The sequence below is a fragment of the Lacerta agilis genome, chromosome 11, assembly GCF_009819535.1.
Source record: "Lacerta agilis isolate rLacAgi1 chromosome 11, rLacAgi1.pri, whole genome shotgun sequence".
Taxonomy (NCBI): Eukaryota; Metazoa; Chordata; class Lepidosauria; order Squamata; family Lacertidae; genus Lacerta; species Lacerta agilis.
The window spans coordinates 48,706,680-48,718,780 of NC_046322.1; the positions used below are offsets into that span (position 1 = coordinate 48,706,680).

Consider the following 12,101-nt stretch of genomic DNA (forward strand, 5'->3'; position numbering starts at 1 on the left):
GCCGCTTCCGAAGCATGCCAGGCCGCCAGTGGTGCCACAAGGACTGCCAGGCTGCTGGCTGGCCTCCTAGGCTGCTTGTTGTCGGCCTAAGCAGGCCTGCCAGCAGCCTGTCAAGCTTCACAGCACTGTCAGGACTCATGCCGGTGGCCTGGAAGGCTGAGGGGCCTCACCGCGGCAAGGACATTGGACCCGCCAGGTGGAGAGAGAGCCCAGGCAGTGAAGGTAAGGGTGGTTCAGCCGCTGCGGCAGCTCTTCTTTCCTTACTTCCGGGCTGACCTGAAGTACTCGCTGAAAGTGACGTGGCATGGGTCAACTGTGGAAGTCTACAGGCCACGGGGCAGGATTCATGCCACGCTGGAGCGCTTTGTGAAGCTGGGCCAAAAGCATCAGCAAAGGGCAGGTTAACACCTACCGGGCGGTGGACAGGAGGAGAGCGGGCTTCCAGAAGCGTGTCGGTGTTGGCAACCTAGCAAGCAGGCCGGCAGCCTGGCAGGCCTTGCGCAATGTGGCGGCAGCGGCCTGCCAAGTCTCGCCGCAGCACTCCTCAGCGGCAGAGAAAGATCTCAGCTGGTGAAGGTAAGGCAGAGCCATGTGGTCTGGCAGATGCGGCAGGGAGGCGAGCGTCAGGGTCGTGTGGCATCAGTGGACCAATGTGGATAGTGGTGGTGGGCAAGGAGGTGAGCAGTGGGGTCCCGCAGGGCAGTGGTGGCAACAGTGGCCTGAGCAGATGGGGAGTGGCATGGCATGGTGGAGAGGTGACGTTATGCATGTATGACGTCACAGCCAGGGGTACCAACTGGAATAAAATATTGGGGGCCAGGTAAGCCCCGCCCCACATCATTGATCACGCGCACACCATTCGAATGGCAACGCCCGTGAACTTCGGGGGAGGGCGGCCCCCTCAGATACTTTATGGGGGCGGGGGCCGCCGAAGGGACCTCGGCTCCTACGCAGGCGCGCAAGTTGGCACCTCTGCTCCCGCGTATCGTGAGGCGAGAGGACGGGCAGCGGTCCGCTCGCTTTTCCCGCCGCCGCCTCGGGCGAAGGGGCGGAGTCGACGCCGGCAGCCGGAGGCCGTCGCCTTATGCAAGGGCTGAGTGGAGGAGTGAGGAGGAAGACGACGAAGGAGGCGCGCGCGCGCAACAGCCTCTCCACGCCTTCGCCGGCGGCGCTTTCCTGGGACGGCCGGCGGGAGAAGTCGCTGCCGCTGCCTCAAGTCCGCTGAGGGAACGAGGACCCTCCGCTTCTTCAGGGGCAGCAGCAGGTGCGGGCGGGGCCCGAAGCCCCTTCAAAAGGAGAGCCGCTGCTGCGTCTTCATCTCCTTTGAGCGGCGCCCTCCCTCCGCTCCCGGCTCCTTTACGAGGCTTCCCGGGCGCCTCGGGTGACTGGCTCCTCCCCTCTCCCTTGGCGAGGCGGAGGCGGGCGGCGTGCGTTTGTTTGTCCGCCTGTTTGGTCTTCCGAAAAAAAGGCTTTCCGCGCACCGTCGTCGTCGTTTTTTTGCCCCGGCCGCCGAGCTCATGTTTCCCTCTTGGGCGACGGGAGTGGCGGCCGGTCTCGTCTCCTTGCACTTCCTCCAGAAGCTCTTCTTCCCTTACTTCTGGGCCGACCTGAAGTACTTGCTGAAAGTGGCGCGCTATGGCTTGAGGGTCGAAGTCTACAGGCTGCGCGGCAGCGTTTCTACCGCGCTCGAGCGCTTCGGGACGCTGGCCCGGCGGCAGCCCGACAAGCCGTTCCTCATCTACGAGGAGCAGGTGCACACCTACCGGGAGGTGGACCGGAGGAGCAACCAGGTGGCGCGGCTGTTCCTCGAGGAAGGGGCGCTGGCGAGGGGTGACACCGTGGCTCTGCTCATGAGCAACGAGCCCGACTTCATCCACGCGTGGTTTGGGCTGGCCAAGCTGGGCTGCGTGGTGGCTTTCCTCAACTTCAACGTCCGCGCCAGGTCCCTCCTGCACTGCATCGCCAGCTGCGCGCCCAAGATGCTGGTGGTGGGAGCAGGTAAAGTATGCGCCCGATCAGTGTTTGAAACTCGCCCGTTGTTCTAGGCGCCTTTGGCGACAGGGAATTTCCTTAGCGAGAGCAGTTTCTGGGAGCCTGAGATTTCGGATTAAAACTGCAGAGTGGAAGGAGAGGGGGAGCTTTTTCTGCCTCCCCACTTCCAGCTACTCTCCGGAGACCTAGAGAAGAGACCCTCTTTTCGCAGGCTGTGAAGGACTTGCTCACAAATTTATTGACAGCTGCACGAATCATTATAGCTAGGAAGAGGCAAGTAGAATATAAAATGGAAGGATGGTATAAAGAATTGTGGGATATAGCTATTAATGATAAATAAACATGTGCCATTAAGGTGAGACGGGGAATAAGCAGGAGAAATGGTTTTGAGGAGACATGGAGGGTGTTTGTAGAATTTGTACTCTTAAAACAGAGAGGGGTCAAACCATCGCAAGAGGTGTTGATATTTGGGGAGGTTGGATAGTTAAAATGGAACGGCCTCGGTGGTGGTGTGCACATTTTTATTCTTATTTATGGTTATGTTGTCAAAATAAAATTTAAAAAAAGAGTAAAAACAAGAGACCCTCTGAAGAATATTAGGGGGATAGGATCAACCATGTGAAAAATGAACAAAATATTTTAGCTGTGGTTCATTCATTTTCAGTTTTGTATTCTTGTTCTTTAAAAAGTGCCTAGACATTCCATGGTTGTGCCCCTAACCTAAGTAAAAAAATAAATAAATCATTGCAGTAGCACCTTAGAGACCAACTAAGTTTGTTCTTGGTATGAGCTTTCTTGTGCATGCACACTTCTTCAGATAACCTATGGTTTAGGCACCATTTAGCTCCTAACTTCCATATCTCAGTTTCTAACACTGCACCTGATATTTGCATATTGCCCACCTCTCTATCCTAGTGCACTTCATTCTCCCTCCTCAATGTGCTGTATAGTTTATTCCTTCTCATGGGCGTGGCCAAAGGGGGCAGTGGATCCCCTCCCTGATCAAGTAAAACAATAGAAATACTTAACTAACTGACCAATCACATTGGTTCTGCCACCCCTAACAAAATACTGGCTACACCCATGTTCATTCTAGAGAATCTAGAGAAGCGGGGTGGGGGTTTATGTCAACCAGGGATGCCAACTTGAATAAAATATTGGAGGGCAGTTAAGCTCTGCCCCACATGCTGTATGCACCCTATATGAATGGCAATGTCTGTCAACTTTGCGGGAGCCCTGTCCCCTCAATTTTTTTGGGGGGGCCGAATGGACCTTAGCCTCTCGGAGTTTGTTCCTGTGATACCAACTCAGGCTGCATGCAGATCAGTGATTGCGTATTTGAATACTTCTTAGAGTAGAAAGGTCTGTGAGCATAGAAAATGGTTTGATAGGGTAAAGCTTTCTCCTTGATAGTCTACATTTGCATGTGCGTGGAGACTGTTACATACAAGCATGCACACACAAGAGTCCTGAAAAAGCTTTGGCGCTATTCTGAATATATAAACTTATAGTGGTAGGTGAGGGTGTTCTAAATTGTAATCACAAGGACAAGGTGCTTTAGCAACAAAAAGGTCCCATGTTTTGCTAGAAGTTGCATATAGCATGCACAGCGATTTTCTTCGTATCTTAAGGATTTGGGGCAGATTCTCAATATTACTTGGTCTCAGTTATGCTTTAGCAGCCAATTTAGAAGTCTTGAGTGAATGAATGAGTGAGTGAATGAATGAATCTTTATTTGCGTCAGCCATCGGCCATAGCAGCAAAACAGCAATGCAATATACAAAGAACAGAAATAAAAAGTCGATTATATAAAACACACTTTAGGGTCCTGAATCAGGGGTCAAATAGTGGATCTTATTCTGATTGCCCCAGCTAAAAACCTTGCAACCTTTGCTGTCATCTGCTCCTCTTGATCTGCCAGGAGGACACTGTGGCAGTGGTTGAGTGACCTGGAATGGACAATAAGAGAGGGGTGATAATCTCATTCCTCAAGTCTTTATAAAGAGTGCAAGCCAGAAGGGCATGCACCACTGTGTCGGTGCTGCCATCTCCACAGGGACATAAGTGGGGTTTTTTGTGTGTGGAATCCATAGGAATCTGTAGGATTGATTATTCTTATATGTCTTGTTGAATAGCAGCATGAGTCAGCATGAGCCAGCAAGTGGTAGTTCATTCTATTAGTTATGGCTCTAATATGGAAAGCTATATTCAGCTAACCTGTTGCACTAGCAGGAGCCAGCACAAGGATTCCTGCTAGCAAAATGGAAATTGCTCCCTCTCATGTTCCCTGCATCCCATCCCATCCCTAGATCTGCTCTTTAGAGTCTGGGGGGAAACCCAGAAAAGATTTTAGGGGCATACAGAGGGAGAACAGATGATAAACTTCCATCCCTCAAGGAAACTCCTTACACTTATGGAACCTTAGCACTACCTTGAATATAAGCCAGAGGCTTTGTTTACAATTAAGTGGTATACAGATTTTATTAAATAAAATACACGTTAAGTCAGCTAATGTATCTTTGGCAATTCCATACCTGGGTTTGCTAAGGTATTGCGGATGAAGAGGGGCATTTATAGACGTGGGACTGCTGGGTAAAATAGTAGAATTGGGAGGCACTGTGGACATACTCATAGAATTGTAGAGTTGAAGGAACCCAAAGGGTCTTCTAGTCCAACCCCCTGCAATGCAGAAATCTCTCTCTCTTTAATGTAATCGAACCTCCCCTGTTCAGTGCTGTAAAAAGGTAAAGGACCCCTGGACGGTTAAGTCCAGTCAAAGGTGACTCTGGGCTGTGGTGCTCATCTCGCTTTCAGGCCGAGGGAGGCGGCGTTTGTCCACAGACAGCTTTCTGGGCCATCTGGCCAGCATGACTAAAGCGCTTCTGGCACAATGGGACACTGTAACGAGTTCTAGAGTGCACGGAAATGCTGTTTACCTTCCCGCTGCAGCGGTACCTATTTCCCCCCCCCTCAGAGTTTTATTGTAGTTTGGTTATCAAATATACAATATACAATACACAATGTATACTATTTACCATAATTGTACAATAAACGTTACAAACAAACAAAAAAGAATAAAAATAAATAAAATTAAGAAACAATTTATTGGCCGAGGGAGCTGGTATACAGCTTCTGGGTCATGTAGCCAGCATGACTAAGCCGCTTCTGGCGAACCAGAGCAGCACACGGAAACACCGTTTACCTTCACACCAGAGCGGTACCTATTTATCTACTTGCACTGGTGTGCTTTCAAACTGCTAGGCTGGCAGAAGCTGAGACAGCAACGGGAGCTCACCAGTGTCATGCAGATTCAAACTGCCAACCTTCCGATCTGCAAGCCCAAGAGGCTCAGTGGGTTGGGTCTGCTTAAATACCTCTGGTGAAGGAGAGAGAATACCGTACTTCCTGAGGCAGCATGTTCTACTGAACAGCTCTTAGAGTTAGGAAGCTTCTCCTGATGTTTAGCTGTAATCTGCTTTCATGCAGTTTCCACCCACTGAGTCTAGTCCTGTTCTCTGGAACAGCAAGGAACAAATTTGCTTCATCTTCCGTATGACCGCCCTTCAGATATTCGAAGACAGCAGTTACGCTCCCTATGCATGGTTGCATGGACAGTAGAATGCAGAGGATGGTGCCTTGTAGTGTCAGCTATCCCCACATGCGTGCAACTGCTAACCCATCTACATGGTGATTTTTACTTAATTTTATGATGCTCTTTGATTTGTTTTGCATGTTTATCAGTTATGATTTATAATGTTATCGTCTGATACTCTGGAACTCTTGTGAGAAGGGCATATTACAAATAAACAATAAATAAACCCTTCCAAGGTGATATAAAAGTTTGGGTGTCCAAATTATCTCCCATCACCCAACCTCTTAAAGCTTCCTAGAAGGTTTGCAGACTCCCAACATTCTTGCCTTCCAATATGAAAGCCTCTCCCTGATGCAGAATTACCAAGTGGGGAAGAATACAGTGATCAATAAGGATTTGATTATTGAAAACAGTAAATGCTGATTTCCATTGACAGGCATAAGTATTTGAGAATTACTTTATTATTATTTATTAAATTTGCATACCACCCTTCATCAGAAGATCCTAGGGCGGTTCACAACAGAAAAATGCAAATGAAGAATATAAAATACATAATAAAACAAAAATGAACCAATAAACCCCTCCCACAAACACATTTAAAAAGCCATAGAATGTTAATCAGCCAAATGCCTGGTTGAAGAAGGTTTTCACCTGGCGCCTATAGACATGTAATGAAGGCACCAGGCAAGGCTTCTTGGGGAGAGCATTCCACAAACACGGAGCTACCACAGAAAGAGGTGGTCCTTGGGGCATTGTGGTCCTGAGCATGTATAACATGTTTTCCTGAAATAGCTGATACATATAGGCCTATACATATAGATTATCATATAGAAGACACATGAATAACATAATTTTAAAATCCAACTTTAGTTGATGCTAAAGATTTCTGTAAAATGACACCAGTAAAACTCTCTGGAAGATTAATTGTATTTCAAGAATCCTCATCATTGTCTCTTTGACCACTTAACACAAGACTACGTGGTCTTGCATGGCAGTTAATTCCTTGTTAATATTGTACAAATTCCATGTGTCATTTGTTGCATATGGTAAATAGACTTGTGTCTTGTTTTGTTGTGCTTATGTGGAGTATGACCCTCTGTTCTATGAGATAGTTATTAAGAACAGGAGCCAAGTATGGAGAAAATGTACGCATTTTAAAAAATCACTAGATAATTCAATTTGTGTTTTAAGGAGCAGTTCAGTAAATATTGTTGAATCGCCACAAAAATTACTGAATTGAGTTTTATAGGATCACTGTGAGACTGATTGTACTCTAAAAATTATGCTGAAACTGAAGTAGAAATGAATGACATCTGGAGTTGTACTTGGATTGTTTATTCTTTTAGCATGTTTCAGTTTAATATTTTGCTTTAAAAGTCTTTCTTCTGAAAGTTCTATTAGCCTACATATTACCAGATGAATGCAGCTGTCTTAAATTAAAGATTGATGGGAGTAAGTTCTTGCATTGATGAAATTCATTCTGAAAAAGTAAGGAGAAACTAATGTGTGTTTAGAATCAGGGGAAATGGATTTTATTTAACAAAATTAACTTGCTTTGAAAAGTACTGTACTTTAGGAAGTGATGTAAGATGATATGGAAACATAATCACTAGGCATCATTGAAATGCTATTCTATCAAGAGAATGGGAGCAGCTGCAACCTGCCGATTCTTTATGAACTCTATGTACTTCCAGCAGGTTTTGATACTGTTGATTGTGGTATCCTCCTGGGATGTCCCTGAGTCACAGGATGAGTGCCCCATTTTATGGTGGGTTCAGTTCTGCTTACAGGATTGATTCCAGAAAATGTTTTGGGATGACTGTGCGTTGACCCTCTGTGGTGTGCCATAGGGCATGATTTTGTCCCTAGTACTATCTAATGTCCATATGAAGCCAATGGGAGTGTCATTAGGAGCTATGGGTCAATATGTCACTGGTATACTGACGGTGACAAGCTCTATTTCTCTGTAACATCTGAATTGGGAGGGACAATATGTTCTAAATAAACTGTCACTTAATCCTGACAAGATAGTGGCTATGTCTGGAAACCGAGTTGTGTACAAGCTCTAGAGCGGGTTGTATTCCATATGAAGGAGCAGGTGTGTGATTTGGGGCTTCTTCTAGATTCATTGTTTTCATTAGAAGCCCTGGTGGCCTCAGTGGCTCAAAGCACCCATTACCAGCTTTGGTTGGTGTTCCATCTACAACCAGTTTTATACACTGAGAGCTTTCCATAGATGGTCCATACATTGGTAACCTCCCAATTAGACTACAGTAATATGCTGTACATGGCGCTACCCTTGCATCTGGTTTGCAAGCTACAGCCAGCTGAAAATGCAGCTGCTAGAGTGCTTAGTGGGACACCCAGCTGTAGAGGTACTGTGCCAGTTTTGAAAGATGTGGCACATCTTAATGAGACATTAAGGCAAATTCAGGGTTTTGTTGTTAACATTTAAAGCCTAAACCACTTGGGACAAGGATACTTAACAAAACCACCTCTCCCAGTACAAATTGAGCTTATATTTAAGATCTGCCAAGGAGAATCCTCTGGCCTCTTCACAGCCACATCAGAAGAGAAGCAGGGATGCATGCATGTGCATGTGTGGTGTAGTGGTTAAGAGCGGTAGACTTGTAATCTGGTGAACCGGGTTCGCGTCTCTGCTCCTCCACATGCAGCTGCTGGGTGACCCTGTGCTAGTCACACTTCTCTGAAGTCTCTCAGCCTCACTCACCTCACAGAGTGTTGTGGAGGAGGAAGGGAAAGGAGATTGTTAGCTCCTTTGAGACTCCTTAGGGTAGTGATAAAGCGGGATATCAAATCCAAATCCAAACTCTTCTTCATGTGTTTTCCCCCATAATGCTAAGCCAGGACTAGCTAACCCGTGGCCCTGCTAAAGTTGTTGGATCCCATCGGCTCCAGCCAGGACAGCTAATGTTCAGGTAGTCCGACAACATCTGGGGGAAGGCATAGCTTAGTTACCCTTTTGTCAAACTTTGGATTAGTGTTGCGTGAAGCTAATCACATGTCTTTCTCATACCCTAGTGCAGTGTAGAAATGAAAAGCAGAATGGTGGTTTCTAGATGATAGTATATTTTGTTCTCAGTGGCTCCTTTTGGTTTCTGGTGAAGATTGTAATCTGGGACACATACCTGACCTGCTTCCTGCCCCAGTCTCTGATCTTGACAGGCATTTCACTACTGATATATATTTATTGAATCCAGTATTATATTTAATATGTTGCAATATTATTTTTTAGATATGCTTGGAACCTTAGAGGAAATTCTTCCTAGCCTCCAAGAAGATATCAGGATTTGGGTGATGGCGAAAGAATCCACATTCCCACATGTTGATACTATTTTGGACAAGCTGGAAGTAGCCTCTGATGATCCTGTACCAGTTAACCTCTGTGCTGCTAAAAACTTGAAGGATCCTCACCTCTACATTTTTACCTCTGGAACAACAGGTACAACATTCTATAAATGTTTTTGATACACAGTCAGAAGTGATTGTGCTTTTTCTAGTTGTTTTTTTTAATGATTGGCCTAGTGCAAACACACTACAAATCTACACTGATATGGGAGGGCCCTACCTGGAAAAGTTCTTGGCTTGCAAAACAATTATTTCTTTCTTGTTTAAGGCCAGCTGCGTACTGTATACTTCTGACCCCATAAACCTATATAGTAGTAAGCTTTTCAGTTTTTCCAGATGGGCAGGGCATTAAACTTACTCATTAAAGAAATAACTACTTTTTGTTTTACCTTTTAATATTGCAAAAACAGCATCCACCACCTACTAATTCTACTTTGAACACAGGAACAAATAGCAGCATATTTTCTGATCATGTGACATAGCTTTGGAATTTGGCTTTGTGAGCTTTATAATCTCCTTTCTTAACATGTTGTTATACATCTGTTATGAAATGTTTCCTGTCCAAGCTTGCTGAGCTTACAGGTCATTGTGGAGAAAGAAAATAGGATTAAGTTACTAACTAGCCCTTTAGTTTTGAAGCAGATGGCCAGGTTTGTTGCCATTGGTAGAGATGCTAAGAAGCTAAGATCTTTATGTGCTTGTTTTGAAACACTCCTTATCAGAGGACATTAAAAGCAACATTATATAGCTGATTAAAAACAAATGTTCCACTCATAGTATTATTGTTATTTGTTAAATTTTACAATTATTTTTGTATTAAATATTATTTAAGAGGCCCTATTTGCCATCTTTTCCTTACATTCGGATTAACAGCAAAGGCTAATTTGTGTGTCTGTGTCATATACCAATATTATAGATGCCTTTTCTTTTTCTTCTCTGATGCTTGCAGAACATGTCTTATCTCCATTACCCATAATATTTCCTGATCAATGATATAGCACACATTCACCCTCTCCCTTTTAACTTATGTTATTGAAACCAAGTGTCAAGTGCTTAAATCTTAATTTTACATACATTTAAAGCCACACTTGTGTGCATGGTCCCTATTGAAATGAATGCAGCAGCAGCACATGCTGTTGAAATGGAAAAAAAACCCTCTCACATCTTCCAGGATCAGGTTGAAGCGTAAGTCGTTTTAATTCATGCTGCATATAGAATTTGCCTAAAAAATTACAACTTTATAATTCAAGTAAAGAAGGTAGTGTGACCAGAAGAGAAGCTCTTTTCCAAGGAAATAATTAGACCCAACTATATGTGATATAGAATATCAGAGATTGGATCACCAGACATTTTTTTCTTTTATTCAAATGAAGCTGAGGGGAAAGGGAGATGGTTAACAGTTTGTTCCCCTCCCTCCACCAATCAAGCTATTTTCCTAATCTAATTCACGCCTATAACTCCTTTGATGCCTATAGCTTCAAGATGCGATGGCTGAATTTAGATCAGGAAAGTGCCATAGGTGAAATAACATCAGGATGTCCAATCTGTAAAAAGTTGTAATAGTTTTTTTGGGGGGGGTGTCATTGATGGAGCTTTTTGTTTTATATACCTGGGTAGCAGGGAGTATATAGTTTCCATAAACTGGCTAATTGTTTTGAAATAATACATTTTCTTTAAAAAAAATATTATTTCATTTTCATCAAACAATAAAATCATTTTACATCAAATTTCAATATCCCGTTTTGAAATAATATGTTTTCTTAATGCATTGACTTGCCTGTTATTTTAATCTTTTCGCAGAATATATAGTGAATGGGCAACTGGTTTGTTTATTTATTTTGGATGTTACTTAGTAATATCCCAGAACAATTTGTGCAGATTACATAACCTATTTTAGCATAAAGAGGAAAATTTCACCCTGGAGTGCAAAAGGTAGCTTTTTGTAATTTTGTAATTAAGCAGTGTTTACTTTCTTTGAAAGGGAAAAAAAATGTTTGCGTATATTTTATTTCTTTATTTCAGGTTTACCAAAGGCTGCAATTATCAGTCACCTGCAAGTTCTAAAAGGAGCTGCTGGATTATGGGCATTTGGTGCTACTCCTGATGACATAATTTATATTACTCTCCCTCTTTACCACAGTGCAGCCTCTCTACTTGGCATAGGTGGATGTATTGAACTGGGTAAGGCAAGCAGTCTTTACTCATGTTGATGGAAAGCGTGTATTGTTAAACTGCATAACAAGTGTTTCTAAAGGAGATGAATGATCAACTTCTACACTGAAATAGTTAGAATAAGCCAAGAAAAGACCCTCAACCAATAATCACATTAATGGGGTGTGCCTTGTAGTTGCTTTAAGTCACATTTCATTCTGCCACTTTGCTGTGGTACCAGTTTAGAGAAGCTCAGCAATTTCCTTGATTATTACAGAATTATAATTCATGTGCAGGGGTGCATTCTGTCCTAGCCAGGGGACAGCTTCTAGTCCATGTTTCGGGTGCATGCTTGGCATATTGTAGGAATGCAAAGTTACAGGTTAGGTTCCATCAAGGCAAGGTCAGGCAAAGCAGAGGTCAAGTTCCAAAAGACAAGCAATGCAGGTATCAGCTGGATAGATCCAAATGAAGCTTAGGCTGCAGGTCAGACAAAGCAGGCCTTAATATCCCTATGACAACCAGGAACCCTACACTGAGCCTTAAATAGGACTGCTGCTTTCTCAGAACAGCTGAGCCCCATTGCTTATGAGTAGAGCTGCTTTTAAGGGACCCAGCCCTATAAGGATGGAGAGTCAGAGCCCTGGGTCATGGGAAAGGGCAGCTGTAAGAAGCTCTGGAGAATATCTTCTTCCACCTGATACATGCTGCTCCCATAGGATACATGTTACAGGCCTCTGAGGAGAGCTTTATGTTCTTGAGATGGTTCTGTACTGGCTGCAGATCATATGGTGATAAGCACAATTTGTTTTCTATGATCTACTGGGAGAAAGACAGACAGGAAAGCATCTTCTGTTTAAAAAGTAGGGGGAGGCACTTACTGCAGTTTCACTTTTTCCTAATCAGCCAAACAAATTACTCTGAAAAGGTGGGTCTTAGTTTTTCTTCTGCATAAAATGGATGAAAGTTCACACTAATACCATGTATAGTAGTAACT

The 12,101-nt window shown here is 44.2% G+C and overlaps 1 protein-coding gene across 1 annotated transcript in view; it reads left to right on the top strand.

Moving 5' to 3' along the window:
• The first annotated feature begins 1,470 nt into the window (after positions 1-1,470).
• The window catches only part of SLC27A6 (solute carrier family 27 member 6), a 35,543-nt gene continuing 24,912 nt past the window's right edge, over positions 1,471-12,101 (top strand). Inside the window, 3 exon segments of the mRNA XM_033164358.1 lie at positions 1,471-1,998; positions 8,841-9,047; positions 10,976-11,134. Of these exon segments, the coding sequence (XP_033020249.1) occupies positions 1,518-1,998; positions 8,841-9,047; positions 10,976-11,134 (847 nt within the window). The 5' untranslated portion in view covers positions 1,471-1,517.